We start from the raw sequence: 20,433 nt of genomic DNA on the forward strand, positions 1-20,433 counted from the left end.
CTCCTCTGAGTTGTTTTTTAGCGTTTGTGGAACCGGGCCCTCCAGCAGTCAGGACGCTGAAACCGCTTGCGCCCCGGCCTTCTGAAAAGACATGACGCCAGGGTCCTATCAGCTGCAGCCCTGCGATAGCGTATTATTATTGTTGTTGTTAACAAGCTCAAGCCTGGCCCGGTCTTCCTAGATAAAGACTGGGAAACATGTTAAATGAAGTCTGAAGAAGGCTGGGACTTTCGTAAGTTAGGGCACCGCAGAGCTCCACAAGGGGCGCAACTCCTCAGGCCCGCCGCCTCTGTCCCGATACCCAGCATTATTACCCGTAAAGGTCAGGGAACGAGCCTGCTTTCGTATCTTCCATGACAACCTGGCACAGCAGGGCTCCTTCATTGTTCTGTCAAAGCCTACAGTAATTCAAACCTTTCCAGGCAGACAGCAACACAAAGCTGAAGGGATAAAAAAAAGAACAGAAACGTATAAGAAGTTATAAGTTAGAGGAACCGAGGATTAAGGAAGCAGTGAGCTGGTTTCTCTGTGCTTTGAGAGCGCTGAATATTTATTCTAGTGCTTCAGTGTTTACAATTCACTACACTGTCCTCAGAAGTTCAGGGTTAGTGGGGTCTGACTCAGAAGCCCCTTAGAGCAGCAGTTCTTTGAACACGCAACCCTTAAACCACCACTCTGTGCATTTGAATCCCCCTATTAAGCATAAGTATGGTGAAAGCTCATCAGGGATTTGTTTTATTTTTAGAAGCATTCATACATTTGAGAAGTCATGTTTTTTTAATTTGTATTAGCTCTGATTTCAAGTCAAATAATTGACAAGCTCAGCAAACATTGAGTAATTTAGAGATCATTTGAAACAAAAGCATAGAAAGCCCTCCTTCCTTGTAGCTTAAAAACCTACTTGCCAGTCAGGGAGTATTTTAAAGCATTAAGCAGAACATGGGAAAGGAGCTATTTCGCACTGGTCGACTTGGTAACCAAACTGCGTGTATCACAGCTGGCTTAGCATAATTTAGAATGAGACAAGTTTGTACACAAAGAGTGGTGGGTGTCTGAAACAAACTGCACAGTCATGTTAGTCAACTGGCTGAGATAGAAACTCTGATACAATTACAAAGGGAACAAGCTAGGTGGGCCGACCCCCTGCTGATCAGCAACTTCTCCCATGTTCTCGTCATTTAGCTTCCCAAAGCAGAGCGTAAAGAGTTTTCTCAGCCCCACAATGATACGCCTTCTCGGTATCTGGTAGTAAACAATATTACTATTGTTTATAACAATACCATATTTGAAAGGGGCCTCTCCACCAGAATAAACCCAGGAGGTCAGAAAGCAGATACCAACAAACCATGTAAAGACAAAGGAGTCGAGTCAGGTCTGGAACTGAACCCAGGGCCCCAGCCCTACGAAGCAGCAATGATAACCATTGTTTGTCTCGGCAATTTCGCATCAAAATACTGTGTGGTCAAAAACATGTTGGTTTGATTATAAAAGCAAAGCCAGCTGGACTGTACAGGACAGCTCCTCATGCAGACGCAGATGGGCTTCCTGCATTGTGGAGGGACCTGCAGGCTGACACTGAGTGGGGTCTGTTTTAAACAGCCAGGTGTCCGTGACGTGCGGCCTGCCTGTGCCGAGCGCTCTCGGCTGGGTTTGACGAAGATACCTGCTGCCTTGCTGCTTTCTCGCATTATCAGGCATCAGCTGCTTCAAGCACTTCAATACCACACTCCCTGCTTCCTATAGGGAAACCTGTTTTTGTACAGAGGGCACAAGTAGTGCTTCGTTTCCACCTAAAAGCTGGTGGTTATTTCTAAAGTGCCATAAAAATAACAGGACTTTAAAACCGCAAATAAGCCAACAGGTGTCATAAAGGACTATCAACTGCCACATGTCAGTGACGGATGGAAACCGGAGATATGTAGATGTTACCTAACCTTCATGGTTTGCTAGAAATATTTGGAAGTTAATTGAGTACATTGAACGCATTTTAAATATATCACTGTTGACCACCATACACTATTATTTGAAATAATGTAATGTCAGCTTTAAGGAAGATGGGTTAGCAATAAGAAACTGGGAAAACAACATGAAGTGTTCTGCACAGGTGCGAGTCAAAGCCTAAGGAAGGCTAAGAGTCTGCTAAAAACAAAACAAACTTAATCCAAACCACAATTTGGTGAGTTTATACCGGGTTATACTATCAGTGATGGACGTATTCAAGACATCTAGCAACAGCATACACTCATATCTTGAAAGATCAGCTGGATGGCCTCCTCTCATATGTAACTTTTCTTAAATATTTAAAAGGGAGTTATGTGACCTGCATTCCCAAAACCAGACTCCTAGGGATCAGTTCTCACTGCACAGCTCTTTTTTTGTTATACTGAAAAGCTCTGGAAAACGACACTAAAAGAACTCACAGGCAACACTGTCTGTGACTGCAGATTCGGATTTATGAAGTCAAGATACTTATATCAACAACATAAGATGATATTGGAGTGAAAATCAATTGTTTTTTGGCAATGTGTTGAGCATTGCTGCCCCATAGCTCCTGGGTGCTAGGTTTGATTGCAGACTGAAGATATTCTGTGTGGAGTTTGCATGTTCCTCGCAGGAGTTTCAGTTTTCTCCAGGTGCTCCAGTTTCCTTCTGCTTTTCAAAGACCTTGGTTGGATTAATTAAGTGTGTCTAAGTAGTTTTTATTGCTATACCAGAACCCATGATAGGTCCAACCTCTTCAAGTGCTCGGTAGTTTTGATCCTACTTCAACAGAATTCACAAGTGCACAATCATCTGCATTACAGAGTGGGTCCTGTACTACATGCCACTCTCTACACAGTAACCTGATTGGTGTTTTAAATCGGCACTTTCATAGTTTTACAACTAGGATGAAGATTAATGGGGATCTGGCCATCTTTCAACAGACAATCCCAGACCTCTACTGCATCCCACACTGGAAACACTGCTCGCCAGAAACAGCTTGGGTTGGACAGCAAAGCAAGAGCGACATCAATCATGTTTTTACAGCCCAAGGAACGAAGCGGGAGAATAAAAAACAAAGAAAGAGAGACGATGGCACACAAAGTCTTGGCGCTCGACTTTTCTGCGATGGTTTAGTGCCTGAGCATGCCTTTTGCTTAAAGAGCACCACGTCAGTCCGATGAGAGATCTTGATCAAAACGCATCCAGCACTTCTCCACGTTCTGTGCAGTCATGCACCGCTCCATTGCAGAACTAGTACCAGAGCTGGGGAGGCACAGGAAGTTATCATTATTGTGCAGACCTGCACACACCTCCTCCTGGATTTTAACCCCTAACAACTCCTCAAGCCTTAACATCCAGGAGTTAGTGTCCTCCCAGATACACCACCCCTTTCCATTCCATCAGAAAACAGAAGCTGCCAAAAATAATAAACCTTGAAAATTAAAAAATCAGGTCAAGGATTTTAATGTAGTTCCTTCAAGTGAATCAGTCATTAGGAGTTGAAACCGTGAGAAGGTTCAGACCTAAGAAACAAGGACCCTTTCACCTAATAGGATCAGCACCTGGCCTGATAATAGGTGTGGGGGGCAAGGGGGGGCAGCTGTATCTACTGCAGGCTCTCTCTGAACAGATCCAGCGCTGTCAGAAATGTGAACAGCCCCCACATTCAAAAATGAACATCAATGGAGCTGCACAGATGTGCCATCGATAGCAGTTTAAATCCCAGAGATCCATCAGAATGCATCAAGCCAGGCTTGACGAAAGAGGCTAAAATACTGCTGTGTTTGTGTCTGCTCCATTTTGTGCTAGGTGTTATCAGCTCTTCACCTGTATCAAGGCTGCGGATATTACATCTTTTATTACCCTCAGTATGGGGTTTGCAGCTTGCCCGTAATTTTACTATGATTACATCTATATGCTTTGTCAGAGTTTGTACCATACGCTTCCACATCTCAATGCCCTGCAATCCATCCCCAATGATTCTGTGGTTTTACAATTCAGCTCTTAATACAGAGGATCACATTAAAGTTGTAAAAGTGGCAATTTAAATTTAAAAGACTGGTATTCCACATCCTCAGGAATCAAAAACACAATGAATTTTAAATCCAGCTCCTGCTTCGTAATGGCTATTTTCAATTCAGAGTGGAAGAAGAGAACTGTTGCTCTTTGTTTAAGGAACAGGTGAGTGGCAGGATGTCACAGATCACATTGAATTTCAAAGTTACTTAACAGAGCATAACTGCGTCCCTCTCAGGTTTCTCCACATTTGGCTCCCTCCACCGATTTCAATCTATACAATAAACAGGCCTAACATATGGGTCACCAACAAACCAATAATTAAGAGCAGAGGGCCAGAGACCTGTCGTACTGAAAACCTAGGTATAAGGTCATCCTTTACAAGACTGAGTGGCTCATTTATCTTAAGGATGTTTCTCAAGTGTTCTGCTAGCAAACCAACAGCTCCAGATTCCTTCTGGCTGGGACATATGGCCAACACAGTTAGCATCACCTGGCCCTGCATGATGCACGAGATGCAGCTGTTTGTCTGCTGCCCTTTTGTGCTTTGCATTTTGTTTCATTCACATTATGTCAGTGCTGCTCATTTTAAAATGGCAGGGCTCTGTTCCCCTGTGTCTACAGCAGGTCAAGAACTTAACCTTTCACAAGCGACGGAGATCAGAGATCGGCAGACAGCTGGAATGTGCGGCGCTACACCTGCTGGCTTTCGCCATTGACCTTCAGGGATTTAAGAGGTTTTGGCGTGTTTGGAAGATCTTCTGGAAGAGTGTTAGTGAAGTGTTTCAATTATTTTTTCTGGGATGGATGAAGCCAGGAAGGAGGGGCAACAACTCAAGAGAAGAGAGTTGAGAATGAGAGAAGACGTGACCAGGCAAGCTAACTCTAGAGAGATTAATTTCTCGTTAAACACCTACCCGGAGTGCGACTGCCTCTGTCTGTGCACGTGTACAGTCCTGTGCTGTGCTTGGAGGTGCTTTTCATCAGTAGCCGAGAACAAACTCCCTCTCTGGCCGCAAAGTGTCTGTGCAAATTGCTACTTGACCCAACTTGAAAAAGTCCCAATGAGGACAAGAACAGAAGCACGCACCTTCTGTTATAAACACCTTTCTTTTTTTTTAAGTCTGAAGGCAAGAGCATGGATTTCTCCAGGGAGACAATCTGGGTGATGGAAGCCCAGTAACTGGAACCGAACGATGGCAAACAGTAAGATGACAGTGGTCACTGAACAAAAATGAAAGGGCTTATGTTTCTGGAGCTGCAGAATTAGGCAAAGGGTCCTCTCCAAAAGCATTCCTATTGTGGCATCTGAATAAAATCGGTCTATACCCATAGATGTGTTATTTTCACACTAAAGTCAGCAAGTAAGTGGACTTTGTCATCTTTGCCATGACACAATTTTCAGTCTTATCTGAATGGGTTTGGACACAACAGATAAGGGAATGCAGATGGTAGGTCACACCAGTAATCTTGCTGTTGAAGTGGACATCTGCCAGCTGAGGATCATCAGTGACATCAGGACATTTCTGGCCACACACCCTGGCCAAGATATTAGGGATGCCCAGTCAAAAGCAATGTGTGGTCCTAGGTTTGGGGGTGGAAGACAGACTTTTGTCAGCTTGCCTAGGCAGAACATTCCCAAATCTCGATCCAAAAACTGCCTGACCTGTTGGGATATGAAATTCCAGTCTCTCAAAAGCTCATTACAACCTCAACAGAATGGGGACCAGCAGGAAGAAGGAAGCAGGATTGAGCTGAATTCTCCAAACGCTGCTGGAACACATTTTGTCTGGTGAGCACCACTTACCAGACCACTGGCCACAACTTTGTCTAGTGAGCCCCATCAGGGTATTCTGTGGGGATTCCAGTGAGAGCACCTCACAAAGAAGCAGACATCCCAGCGGTGTCTTTTCCAAAGTCCAAGATCCTGATGACCAACACAGACGAGGGGCCAACTGTGCTCTCCCGCACAGTGCCACTGATGATATACGAAAAGCACCAACAACTTTTCCCAGTACAGCCACACCTGGAGGCTCTAAACCTGCAGAGGGTCTCAGGAAGAGGGTATCCCCAACCATCAGCACACAAAAAAACACCTGGCCTTGGATGGGCATGCTTGTCAGACTGCCCACGGAAGAAGACATCATCTACACCTGAGAAAAGCCTTAAATGTATCCAATCCTTTTTATGATTACAATGCGCGTGTAGGGAGTAGTAGATCTTCAAAGGACAAGACCTGAGCATCAGGGAGAAATGTGCATGCATATCTGCAAAATGATGTAAACACCTCTACAGGCCACCCTATCACTCTCCTCACACTGGATTGGCTCAGAATAATTTAGGCCTCAGGATGTGAATATTGAAAATTGGCCCTACAGGTACTCTAACCTAACCTTATGACTTACAGAAGTGTTACACTCCTGACAACCCCAAGGAAGTCGAAATGCACTCTTGTACAGCACATTCACTTAGAGCTCACCATGATCATTACAGGTCTGTAATAATTCTAAATCACAATATTACAATATTCACACAGTGTACATTGTACAGTACTTTCATAAGTTCAGGTGGGTAGCTGCGTCAGCATGCGTAGGCTACAAAGGAACAAGTAACAGGTTTATTCCATGCTGAAAAGAGAAGAAAGAAAACAACGTTTCAGCCGTGGAGCTACCTAAAGAAGGCTCTACGGCCGAAAAGTTGTGTTTTCTTTCTTCTCTTTTCAGCATGGAATAAACCTATTACTTGTTCCTTTGTAGTACTTTAATGATACAACTGTACTTTCACATAACTAGAATGCTTTTCAGTCGAGACAAAAGGGGCAACACTGCAAACACACATCGGCATCATGGAACAGAAGATACACACAGGAACCGCAGGCCGCGTGCACCTTTTTAGGTAAAGTGCGATTTGTTTAAGTGGGAGAGGACCTGCAAGTGCTCCCGACGAGGACAGTCAATGAAGAAGAAAGGATGTTTGCTTCTGATCAGAGCCCCTGGCTTCAAGCTGCTGTCAAACTGACAGCCAGTCCCAACGATTCTACTGTCACCCCAGCAAACACTGAAGAAAAGATCCGTAAGCCCATCCACTAGAATCTCGTCCCATTCCCACCACAGCCAAGTGGTAATAAACATTCTTCCAACTTTTAACATGCGCTGACAGACATTTCGGAAGATTATTCTTCTTGGTATTTGTTTTGACTGGTAGTAAAAACACCTCTGCGATGCCAGTCGCTGGTCTTTCAGTGGATTAACCGAGCAAATCTGCAGCTTTTTTTTTTTGCAAAATCACAATTTTCCAATGAAAACGTTCATTATATATGTGGAAGCGCTCCTGACTGCGTGTTCTCTTACATGGGTAAAAAATAATTTTTGGGTCATTTGACATATTAAGGCTTTTTTATGTGCAAGCTGGTATCGAAAGATCAATATTTATATGTGCACACTAACAGCAGTATCAAACGCATGGACTCAGTTATCAATCAATTATTTGTCTAATGTAGACAAATTCAATCAAATCACAAAGAAAATTCTGAATTGCTCATTGTTTTTTTTTACTATACCCACCTGATTTTTGGAAATGCCAACTTCGTGTTTTGTGTCTCATCTCACAGCTACAAGCCTCACAACCACACACAGGGGAAAAAAGAGAAAGTGTCAACTCCACCCCCTCACCCACCTTTGAGCCAATCGCCTTTTAACACACCACAGGCAGCACAGGCCCTGCAGGAAGATCAGTGGTGATTGGAGGACAGGCGTGTCCCTCACCTACAGGTGCCCAGGAGGTCACAGGGGTTGCTGCATTTGAGAGGGCTCTGCTCATCTAATCCCACCCTACCTTCAGTTTGGTTGTTATCCCTCTACAGAAAACAGCATTACAGACCATCTTCCAAACCAATTTATAGATGGCTATTCATCTGTAGTCCAAGAAGGACAAATTCGGGACACTTTCTATAATACCCTGTTTCATCAACAAGGCCCCACAGACCTCAAAAAGCAGGAAATCATGCTGGAAATGAGTATTTCCTGTCAGGCTGACATTTCTGATAATCTGATCACGGGTTTGAGCTTAGGCCAACTGTGACAGATTCACAAAGCACTCACCGTCAGCTAGGGGCATGGCAGGCTCGAACCCTGGACAGCTGGATTGGACAGCGAGCACCTTTACAACTTGAGGCCCTACAGAGAAGATCTGCTGTGATGGCCTGTGGCAGGAACCTGTGTCCTCCAACCCAAAAGGGCCAGACATCCCTCTCCTCAGACAAGCGACCACTGCTTAGTCTGATTTGGATTTACTGACTTCTTAGAAGGCAGAAGCATTAAGATTGATTTTAGGTTATTACATTGTTAAAGAGAACAAGACGCACATGCCAGACCTGTGATTGGATTGAGAACTGGCACGAGGAGCTGTAAGTCAGGGTCTTTGCACAGCAAGCAGCTAGGCAGGAAGTGAACGAGTCCATTTCCTCTGGAAGGAGACCAGAGTTCTGCGGAGGCCACAACCAAATTCTCCTCGGGAACGTTGATCCCAGCACAGGGCTATGCTGCGAGTGCCTTCATATGGGCTATTACAGCACCTAGAGCACCACCTGCCACAATAAAATGAGCACCTGTGCTGTTTGGAGAACACAGTTCTTGCATTCAGGATGCTGGTGCAAGTGTACTGCAGCTCATACTTGCCTGAGCCTGAAAGAGGAGGTGACAGAGTTTCAGAAGGGATGCAGATATTAAGGGAGAATGCTGTAGCAGGTGAGGCAAAATGGGCATTAACACACAACCTTTATTCTTTCTCCAATGTTCACAAGAATTATAGCACATAATAGTATAGTGCCTTTAATACCTGAGACAAGCCCTCACTGTACCTTCACTATACACCTGCCCCTGCATATAGTGAAGATAGAAGCAAGGGGAACTGTCCAGTCATACCAAAATCAGTCTATTACAGCAACATGGCTCACGTGGGAGAAAACTAGTACTGAAAGATCACTTCAGCCACATTATTCTCGTGAGCCCTTCGGATACTAACCAACGGTTTTCTCCCTGTGTCAGCACATAACCCTGTTGAGATCTTCTGAGTTTCTATTCCTATACCTTGAGAGTTTCAAGCTGGTGGGTGGATGTTAGTGCCCCCACACTTTCAGCTCTCAGACTGTGAAATGGGCTTTGTTGTTTTACTAAGATCTAATATTCAAAGCTAACAAGGCCATCGCGACATGACTCAATAGCTCAAAACAAAAAAACACTTCCTGAAAGTGAAGCTAGGGAAATCTGCTGCTCAACCTCAATGGCAGGAGGTGTGTGTGTGAGGGGGGGCAGATACAGTAAAGGTTATTTAGTTAAGTCATAGTCACTCTAGGCACTAAAAAGCCTGACTTCAGATGGAAGACAGTTACCACATAATCCAGACCAATTTCAGTATAACACCTGAATCAATCCTTGGAGCTCTAAAGCCAGCAGTTCGCTTTACTAAAAATGTTAGAAAAGACTGAGGTAAGAGAAACAAAGAACCTGTTTGCTGCGTTTTGTAACCAGGAAATGAATGAGGACTAATTTACACCCTGTGATCGCTGACACACAATCGGGAATCCAAATTACATGCTCTGTTATTGCTGTAATAAAAAGCAAATGTCTTCGAACTCCATTTGATTATTTTTTTTTTTTACAGCTGAGATAACACTCAGGTCACCAATATCCCATTAACCCCTTACGAACAGAACAGCGGTGTTCTGCTTGTAATGCATCTGCAGGATAAGGAGGCCTTTAATGAGGGATGGGGGTGGTTAGGGACTGGGATGATTGTCTGTGAACTGCACAGCTTTTAGCCAGATCACTGACCAGATGGATGCTTCTCACAATGCTTCAAGGGTTAAATTTAAAACCCTAATTGCTGATACTCTGACCTGCTTTCTAATGAAATTTAGAAACTACTTCCAGCAAGTATCCTATGACGCCTTTAGGCACAAAAATGTGGAACGTCTATTAACTGGGTTTATAAGTCTCTTACTTTCAGGATATCTCTGCTTACTCACTTTGTGCCTTTTCCCTTGCAAAAACATATCAGATGTATCTCACTCTGTTTAGAGCTACGATATTGCCTTATTTAATTTAAGAAATGACAATAACTTTGCTTATTCAACGTGATTTTGAACCAGCAATTGTGTTGACTCACAGCTACAAACCCTGTAACCACACACAGTGGAATGAAGGTGGACTCCTCCTACTGCCCTCCTTCCAGCCAGTCAACTTCTAACATCTCAAGAGCTCTACTCTTCCCTTAGCCAACTGTGCGCCACCACCAGGGGAATCCTGGTCACAGTCTGCTAGTAACACGAAACAGGCTCGGACCCGTGATCATGGATCTCACCCTGACCTCAGATGAGCCACCCAGGAAGCCCAGTATATCAGAAACACCAATCACACATTAAAAAAGAAGAAAAAAAGGAAATTACCAATAGCGTTTGCCAAAGTGTCAAAGATCAAGATCATCTTGTAACCCCGACATCAGCGGCATGAGCTTGAGGTGAAACAGGATTTTAGAAAAAGTCTGGGATGCTTCCAATGGTTCTAGATTACAAACAATTCTAAGAAGGTTTGAAAAAGGACCCGTAAAGCTGTTTACTATAAAGGAAGAGCAACCAGCTTTTCTTGGGGGCATAATTACTTGCAAAAGAAATGGAGGACAGCCCCACCCCAGCTGCCCCCCAGCCTTTCGGCTTTATTTCATTAAAAATTCACACTACGCATTTGTCTCATTAAAGATTCACAACACCGACCGGTGCGGTCTCCACCAATGAGCACCAGGAGCGCAGTCCAGGGCTTTGATAAAGGGATGCACCACGATGCACAAGCTGATTACAGAACTGACTGACAGGGGAGTCTTCACTTTCCATTTAATGCAGCGCCACAGCCTGGGAGCTTGAATTATTTAGGAGCCTGGTTCTATCTACCACCCGACAATCTGGGAACCTGTGCGCAGCATCCACCTCTACAGCAGAGCCACTGTCAACATGCCACAGCAGAGCGTGAGGCAGCCTCCCCTTCCTGACCCTGGCCCCCACCACCCTTCTTCTTCTGCCCTGCAGACGTGCAGCAGACAATGGGACGGGCCTGCAGCGCGCTGTGCTGTCAAACACAAGGCAATTACACGGGCACGGGCCAGAACAAACTGCCTCTCTTATGCAATCCACTGAAAGGCTCAGGCACAGCCTAGAGCACCGGCTGGATGACTGTCAGGGGCAGGTCTCTCATCAGATTGTCCCAACAAAGGAAGCAGGTGCCTTGTGCGTTTCTGCTTGGCATCTGTTCCCCTCTCACTAGCTGTCCCGCTCTGTACACCCTCCGGAACCCCACACTTGCATATCACCCGATTTCAAACACCTCTCCTTACTGCCAGTGACTCAGTGGTGTGTCTAAGGCCCTTATTTCCCTTATAACAGCTAAACACGACCAATGTAGCACAGGACTGTCACCTTTTCATCACTGTCTGACTGCGGCTTGTCTCCAAGGATTCTCTCCACTATGGTTTACCACACCTGACCATGGGAATACCATAGCAAATGTACCCTGGACCTTTCGCAATGTATTTCCACGAGGCTTTTGCAATACACCACAGGACACTTTGTCTTTGTCTTCATAGAGGCTAGGTGCTTGGTGAGGCAGAAGGGACAGCCTGCGCTCATCTAGGAGAGATGACGCTTGGTCCCAGAACCCCAGGCGCAGTCAAGTCCTTGTCCGGCCACAGAGCAGGACTATAAACCCCCAGCAGTTGTTCCTCTGCTTTGTCTCCCAAGAAATTGATAAAGATTAAACTGCACTGCACAGCGTGCTCTCCCTCGTATTTCGGCCAGAAATGTGCAAAGTGGTCCACACACCCCTGAAATGATTCTCCGAAAATAGAAAAGATCTGATCCCAACCTCCCGACATGCACAGAACCCTGAAAAAACAAAACATTTGTGGAGATTTCCCAGGAGTACCCAACAGCGCCCACATTTTTCAACCTCATCCTACTCTGCCTTCGCCCACCATGCTGGGCAGAGTCGCTACGTTAAAGAAAACCAAACTACAAGACACTCCAAGACATGTTTGTGACCACTCCTTTCCGAGTTAGGTAATTTGTTGCTGAGGTATGACTCCTCAACAAAGACTGCTTGTTTTAATAAGACAATTAAATTTCGCATTCTGCCTTCATTTTATATTCACACCAATACCTCCCTGAGGACATTACAAGGAAAACGCAAATCTGAACAAAAAACATCAAGAACCCCTGTTTATTTGCGGTCACCTTTTCAGATATTGGTATTCTGCTACAGCCCACAGAAGCATACAGGGTGGTTGAGGGGGCTGAGCTGCTTCTTGCTTTGTCCCCGTTGTTTCATTCAGTCACAGCCACTGTCAAACAGTCTGAAGAAAACAGTTGCCTGGTTACTCCAAGGAACTCTGCCAAAGCTCCCAAATGGGGCAGATCTAATTACCTGCTAGTTTTAGGATCTTTTAAATAAATTCTTTCTTTATTAGGCCCTCCATGGGGACCCTCACAAAAAACCCAATATTACAATTCAGCAGGCGTCCCAAGGAAAGGGAAAAAATTCAAATAAATATGGTCTCTCTGCTCTGCTCAGACTTAACGCTTTGTTCAAGGTGAGCCCCAGCGGCATGCTGGGATATCTGTGTACAGCCCTAGGGTAGCTGCTTGCAAATTTTTCCTTTCTGTAATTAAACACAGGGAGACAAAAGTGCTCAAACCAACACAATTGTATCTGAAAGGTGGAGAGACCGGAAATGTAAGCCATTCAAACAACACTGAAAACAACATTGTAAAAATTGTAGTTTGGATTGCACAAACTATTGTATGGATACCAGATCTCACACAAGAGGACCACACACACACACACCCAGCCCCTTAAAGATCTGTTTCCACTACATGATGAAACGAAACAAGTATTTTAAGGCCAGCAACAAGCTGCTGAAGTCAACCCCATAAACTTCTTCAAGCAAAACGATAAAAAATGGACATCATTTTATCAGGAGATGCTAAATCCCCCTCTCCTATCCCAGCATACAATGGGCGCTGGGCACTCACACCAGGGCCAGATTTGCCCAGAAGCCAATTAAAGTACCAGTATGTCTTTGGACTGTGGGAGGAAACCCACACGAACACGGGGAGAACATACAAACTCCACACAGACAGCACCCCAGAATCACAGCGCTGTGCAGCCCAGAAGAGGTCAATTTAAAACACAGGGACTGCAAAGCCAGGTTTCTCACTTCTTGCTGGGCTTTTCCAACAAAATCATAAGATCTGCACGAAACCAGGTACAAGATCTCGATGGGCTCCTCTTGTTCATAACAACCCTGCCGCCCACCCCGCACTTCGCTCTGAATTCACACAGTACTGCCCTCTTTCAGAAGAGAACGGGGCTCTAGCTCGAGTCCCGGCTCACAGCTCCACTACAGCGGTTTGGAACACCACTAGGACGAGCTCGGCCTCCGAGAGGCCCCGGCTTCCTCGTTCTGAACCTTATCTACAGAAAACTTCCTTCACACGCCCCATCTCGCGCTGCGGCACAGCCAATGATAAGCACAAAGCGGAAAGATGAAAAGGCAGAGCTGGGCAGCCCAAACACTCCGCCTGCAGTCTCCTCTCCCTCCGCCAGATCTCAGAGCAAAAGTGAAAGGCAAGCTCCCTTTAGAGCCAGGGCACCCAGCACCCAGTCCGCCAGGGCCACAGCCCTTCTTTTTGGCACTGCTCCGAGACCCACACCTTCCCAGTTTCTGTGCTAGTGGACGGATAAGAGGAAACTCCCAACGCTGCAGGATCCTGCTGCTTTCAAGGTCTTGCAGTCTTCAGGGCAGAGTTTCAGTTCGCTCCATTCAAAGCGGCACCTGTTACATGTGTCCACCAGGAGGTGCTAGAGGTTTGCTCTTCGGGTGCGCTTTGAATTCCGCTTCCACCCCGGAATCTGAGGATCAGGTGTGAACTTGAGACACAAATGAGAGGAGGCCATTCAGCCCCCCTGACCCATCTGGTAGTTACTATTGCTAATTGATCCCAGGATCTCCCCCAGCTGTTTGTTGAATGAAGCAGGGTATTTGCTTCAACATCATGGTTGAGCAGCTTGTTCCACACTCCCACAACCCTTTGTGTAAAGACGTGTGAAGACCCAGGGAAGGCTCAACACTCAAAACCTTTCTACTTTTCAGCGTGGAATCAACCTTTACTTGCTACTCTACAGCCAACACACCAGCGCATCCCCACTCAAAGCCTTTCAATGACTAACATCTCGTGTCCACTACCTAGAACCCACAACAGATGAGCTTGATCCATGTTGATTCTTTAAGCATGAGGCTCTCATTTAAACCCACTTTTGGTGCTGGATAACTGAATCGCATTATCCTGCTTTCAGAAAGCCCTTGCGGACAGATGTACTGTATAAGATATATATCCCATCATGGCTGTGCCCACAAAGAAACCTGTGCATCACAAAACCTGAACTCAAACATACTGGAAGCCCTCAGGAATCCGATTCCCTGGACAAACAGGTTTCCCGTTTTAAGCCCAGATTTTGCTGAATAATCCTTTCAGATCCTTACTGAACACAGCAGGACACCTTCAGGGTTTCTGCCTGTCGTGAAAATGTTAGTAAAAAAAAAAACACGTGACAGAACAATAAAAATGTAAAACCCACTCAAAGACTGACATCGGGAGCAAGCACTCAGTGGCACACAGACTCCACTGCACACAGAAGTCAAATTCACCTCCTTCTCAGCAGTGGGTACACTGCCCAGGCAGGAAAAAAATGAACCCGGTGGAAAGACATGGGACACTGTTAACATACTGCCACCCCCAGTCCAAGTACTAACCTACTGCATAAGACCGCACCATGCAACAGGCCGCTGCCACCAAATATTGCAGTTTGGCTCACACAGATTTAAGGAATGCTGTGGAAAATGCAGAATGTCATGTTATAAAGCTCTGTAACTGCATGGTAGCCGGAGCTCATCGGATCTCAGATACTCAGCCTGGTGAGGGCATGGGAGACCTCCAGGAGAAATCAGATTGCTGCAGCAAGAGGTGTGATCCTTCAAACGAGACAGGAAGATGATGTCCTGATGACCTGAGCAGTAAAGATTGCAGGGCACTCTTAACCCTGGTGTCCAGGCTCAGTTCCACCCTTGGCTTGTACAATCTGACCTCCCTAAAGATCCCCTAAAGCTCCCCTTGCATTCAGCTGATGAAGAAATGATCTACAGGTACACAAGCACTGCTGCTCATCAGCCAGGTGGGGCCTCACCTCACTAGTGGATTAAGTGGCACACACCCATTTGTAAAGCACCCTGGGATCATTTGGAATGAAAAGCTCCACACCCATGCAAGCACTACCCCTGCAAACCCACCCAGGACTTCCATCAGAAGTCTGCCTTGGTCCCCACGTCACAAGAAGGGGCATCACTGCTCTGGAACCAGTTCCAGTACAGAAAATGAAACCTGGCCTTTAAAAGAACGTCGCACACAGACAGGAGAAAGGAACTGCAGTGCTTTAGTCTTAACAGAAGACCAAGAGGGGAACGAACACCATCCTTCAAATTCCTGAAACAGGACAGAGTGAACCCAGAGAGGCGCAACACAGAAATAAGGACTGCGGTGAGAACTGAAATCAAGCAGCACTTCTCTATATAAAGGTGTGGGCACGGTGTGGAAGCCATCTTCTGCACCAGGTCCAGAGAGACAGCCAAATCCTTGGCCAGCTCCAGCTGCCTGGTCTCACGTGGCCGCTTTTGTGGCGTTTAATTAGAGCAGATGATCAAGGCTCCGCGAACACACCTTCCAAACAGGTTCGCTTTGGACTCTCACACACATGCACTGGGTTATTCTGACAAAACATGTCAACAGCCCCTGTCCTTGTCAAACACTAGACCTAAAGATCTACTGCTAAACTCAAAGCCTCAATGCTGATTTTTTACCACTTCACTAATCAATTCAGATGGTTCCCAACTGCAGTTTTTAGCACGCTGAAATCAACAGCAGGTCAACAGAGCCACATAAAACTGCAACCGCTCAGTCTCTGTACTCTGCACTCTTTTCAATAGCCATAGAGGTGAGCAGGAGACGGTACATGGCAGAATTAGACACTTGGATCACCTCACTTTGAGAGCACAGCGCTCCAGTACAATCCTGACCAGAGAACCTCTTCACACGATCGCTGCAGCGACTGATCTGTCGCAAGTCTTCGCTAGGTTTCCTTCTCAGGAGGCTGTGCACTTTCTTCTGAGCCACACGGGCAGTACACTTCACGTAAACCTGAGAGGCAGACTTGGAAGGATTATATCCAAGAAAACAAGCGAGATCACCACCCAAGTGAGCAAGGTGTCTGAAAGTTCAAGACCGAGGAAAGAGCACTCCTTCCCCGCTCATGTGTGAGACAAACAGAAACGTAGAATTGCAGAGCAAGAAACGTAAGGGAAAGGCTGGCTGTATTCAACAGGCTTCAGGGATACAGGCCAGTACTGGAAGCGCACCGCTAACATTCATGGGCCCTCGAAAGACTGCGGGGTCATCTCCATTTCAGACCCCGAAATGAAATATGGCAGGCGTTCTGGCAGTCAAGGGGATATTTAGATTTTCGATTTCTGCGACCTGACGGCACACTTAGGGTGGGACGTCGAAACGGGCCTTCTACAGTTTAACCCTTGCTCATTTCACGTTCGCCTGGTAAGGTAAGAAGTAGCGGACGGTCCCTTAAGCAGGAGTTAACTGCTAACTGCAGCTGTTTAGAAATGCCTGTGGCTTGGAATACGCGCAAGCATATCCTCTTAGCATTTTTAGGACAAGCTAGCGTAACACTAACCTACAATGATCCCCAAGACCGTTAATTCAATCATTTACACTACACAAACAAAAACAAACAGGAAAAGGCTCATGCCTCAATATTGGAGCTTTAAAAATATTTATTACAGATCACGCACACACAACAGCAGCACGAAATCTCCGTAAGGAAACAAGACCTTCCAGCAAACATTCATTGCAATACAGCTGGTTTATGTATTCGATTGTACACAACACATGACCCACGTTTAAAGAAAATAAGGATTTCTAGTGATTTTTTTTATAATTTCCTTACCTCTCGCCGAAAGTTTTTTTGTATTAATAATTTTAGCAGCATATTCTTGACCGGTAGATTTTTTAACGCATCTCCGAACCACCGAGAAGGCACCCCTATAGTGGAAGAGAGAGAGAAATCATATCAATTTGAATAGAAAGCAATCAGGCTTGATTATCCGAGACAGCACTGTTCCACGTTCTTGGCTATACACAAATATAATGATGATGATGACGATGATGTTAAAGCAACGCGCGCGCCGAGGACGCTTCCAATTCTATCCGAAAAGCCTACGGCGCGTGGCTCTGTAATGAACATCTTCCTGGCTTCACTGAGTGAATGTACAGCAATGAGAAAGCGAATATCCTCGGCTGTTCGCATTTTATTTTTTAAAACGTATGCAATCGGCGTTAAAGTTCACAGTAGAGGTGGGGTGTTTAATACGATAACTCCACTACTGGTTTACCAGCATGACTGTGCGACCACTGTAGAGAACTGTAGCGGATCTGGTAGAGTCAAGGGCCAGAGCAGAGAGGCAGAATGAAACAACAGGAGCCGAGTAACTGGTGCACTAGCGACGGAAAGACAACAAGACGAGCCCCACAGGAAGCTCCTTGCACGTACGTGCCACAATCTCGCACAAGAAGCTGTGGTGTATTATTTTTGTATAAGTACATCGAGTGATATCAGTCACCACTGACCTTGTCTTGTAATCCTGATCTCTGTCATAAACTGTGTAATCGTTTAAGACAAACGAAGAAGCGGTGTGGAAATTCTGACTGTCTCACACAATGCACATATTAGAAAAAAAAACTGCCGTTGTGCGTACTGCACCTGGAGACAGCCAGCAGGCGCGTTACACAAGTCAGCAGCATGCAATTCCTACATGCGTGGCGCTTCACCAGTCAACACAAAAGGACTAATCTTAAACCGCAAGTATCGGCCAAAGAGAGAGAAGTAGCCAGATAATGTTAAAATGGGGTCCGTGAGCCAACGCTTCCTTTAATGTGCGCTTATACACACCGCATACACAAGTACCAGCCCAGCTAGAAAACACCTAGACGTGTACCGGTAAAACGAGCATGCCCCTAATTAGAAATCGCCTCAGAACAAAAAAAGCCATCAACTGTAATTTGTCCATCTTGGCTAAGTTACTCCGAGATGCATTCAGTCCAGCGCTCGCTTACTGTCAGCCTTATACATTTTTGACATGCGAAAGAAAACCTTTCTATCCTCTCAACATCCCACTAGGCAGCGCGCCGCACATACAGCAAAAAGTACACATATCGAGACAACGGCGTTGGTTTCCTTGCTTACTTTCCGAGCTCTTCGTAGAGCTGATATTCGTCTGTAAACCTGGTCGAGGTTACGATTGTAGCCATGTTGTGCGGGGGTATAGCCTCTCGTTTCGGTGACTGGTGCGCTCAGGTTTCGGGAGGAGATAGCCTCCGAGTCTCACACACTCGGAGAAGGAGCGATAGAGACAGTAGGGGAGGAGGCGGAGGGGGGGGCTTGATGGAGGTGGAGAGAAAAACAGCCAGCAACGCGAGATTTTCTCCCTTGTGCCGAGAAAGGAGAGAGGACCGGCTCGGGGAAGTCGAGACGCGCTGTGTGGTTAGGTGCTGCATTGGCACAGCGGCGGCCGAGTGAGAGGCGAGCTGCCCGAGAGAGGAGGGGGCTGGGCTGGGCAGGGCTGGGTGGCGCAGTGCCTCTCTGCCACAGAGCACAAGCGTTTCGGTTTTTTTTAAGTTAGAAAGACTTTTTTTCTTAGAAGGAGAGGCTGACTGTTCTCTTGTATTATATCCTTTTTAATAAGTTGTTAAGTACAGAATCATTTTACAGCCTCTATTATAAAGCCAGACAAAATCCGTGCTGTTTTATTCCTTCTGTGTATGGTGATTTAGGCCTAAATATAACGAGACACTGAATTGATTTTTTCTAGAAAATGAATATATCACAACCTGACCATAACTACGGTACTGAAACATCGATTTTGCTTGAAAGTATATAAGGCTGGCGCATTGTCGTGTGCCGTTTAATTCGTGAAAATGGCTTCGCACATCGGTTCGGCAGTTTTTGATTGGCACCACGTTAGCAGCTGTTACCTCCAGCAATTTGGAGAAGACTGACTTCTCGGCGTCTCTCTTTACTCTGCTCTCTTATCACTTCTGTCAGGTTTTATAGTCTCTGAATATTGGTCATTCTGATTGGTGAATGTTAACTTTGTTAGGAACAAAAAACACCTGCTGTTTCTGTCGCGATAGGTTAGGAATCGTAGTTGGATTGTGATGCTTTGTGACAGTCTTCTCCTAGCCCTGGTCTCGCACACAATTTTCTGAAACCCTGCCTGCTCAGGAAAAGGATGGGGCACAGCGTTCATCTAGAAATCCTTATCAGAAACACACCTGAAGTGCCCATAGCCGCCCTGTAGCTTGTATTACTTGTGCTTTTGTCAAAGATAATGAGAAATTCCTTTACCTCAGGAAAAATCGTGTTCTACAGACCCGCAAAGCACAGCTGTCCACTAGCGCCTCACTCACTGAACCAGCCCATCCATAGAAGTAACATCTCTGTGTCCCGGTGCTCTGAAACAGTCCATACTTCATCAGATGCTGACCTATTCAACAATGCATAGGGGTCTTTACTCTTGTGTTTTTCATGACCTATCCCAGAAACAATTGCTTTAACGTGGAACTGACCCAAAAACTGCAAATGATCTTCAAGGCTGAGCCCAAAAAAAGATTGATAATATGATTTTACTTATACTGTAGCTTCCATGCACTCTGAACTGTCTGCATGGATTCTTCAGACCTTGTGATTTTCATTTATTTAAATGGCTGCTTCTGTTACTCTCTATGTTGTATTCCGAGCAGATTCTCTATTTAAGATTTAAGAAGAATAGTAATTTATTACACTAATATAGCACTTTTCTGGGCACTCCACTCAAAGCCTTTTATAGGTAATGGGGACTCCCCTCCAGTGTGCAGCCCCACCTGGATAATGCGACAGCAGCCATAGTGCACCAGTACACCCACCACACACCAGCTATCAGTGGGGAGGAGAACAGAGTGATGAAGCCAATTCACAGATGGGGATTATTAGTAGGCCATGATTGATAAAGGTCAGTAGGAAATTTGGCCAGGACACCTGAATAACATCCCTACTCTTTACAAGAAACACCCTGGGATTTTTAATCACCACAGAGAGTCAGAACCTTGGTTTTATATCTCATCTGAAGGATGGCACTTTTTTACATTATAGTTTCCCACATCACTACACTGGGGCATTAGGACCACACAGACCTCAGGGTGAGCGCCCCCTACTGGCCCCACTGACACCT

General features: G+C 45.6%; 1 protein-coding gene across 12 annotated transcripts in view; it reads right to left on the bottom strand.

Annotated features, from left to right (window-relative positions):
• The window catches only part of LOC148835130 (calcium/calmodulin-dependent protein kinase type II subunit gamma), a 107,802-nt gene extending 89,178 nt beyond the window's left edge, over positions 1-18,624 (bottom strand). For 9 of the 12 annotated variants that reach the window (XM_088917059.1, XM_088917054.1, XM_088917050.1 and 6 more), the window contains exons 1-2: positions 18,411-18,623; positions 17,115-17,209 (exon numbers count right to left, since the gene is read on the bottom strand). In XM_088917059.1, the coding sequence (XP_088773185.1) occupies positions 17,115-17,209; positions 18,411-18,475 (160 nt within the window). In that variant the 5' untranslated portion in view covers positions 18,476-18,623. Of the gene's footprint in view, positions 1-17,114; positions 17,210-18,410 lie in introns of all 12 variants that reach the window. The other 3 variants (XM_088917055.1, XM_088917051.1, XM_088917047.1) reach the window with 1 other exon arrangement.
• Positions 18,625-20,433: the final 1,809 nt, after the last annotated feature.

Source organism: Atractosteus spatula, chromosome 5 (assembly GCF_055471065.1).
Source record: "Atractosteus spatula isolate fAtrSpa1 chromosome 5, fAtrSpa1.hap1, whole genome shotgun sequence".
In the NCBI taxonomy this organism is placed as follows: domain Eukaryota; kingdom Metazoa; phylum Chordata; class Actinopteri; order Semionotiformes; family Lepisosteidae; genus Atractosteus; species Atractosteus spatula.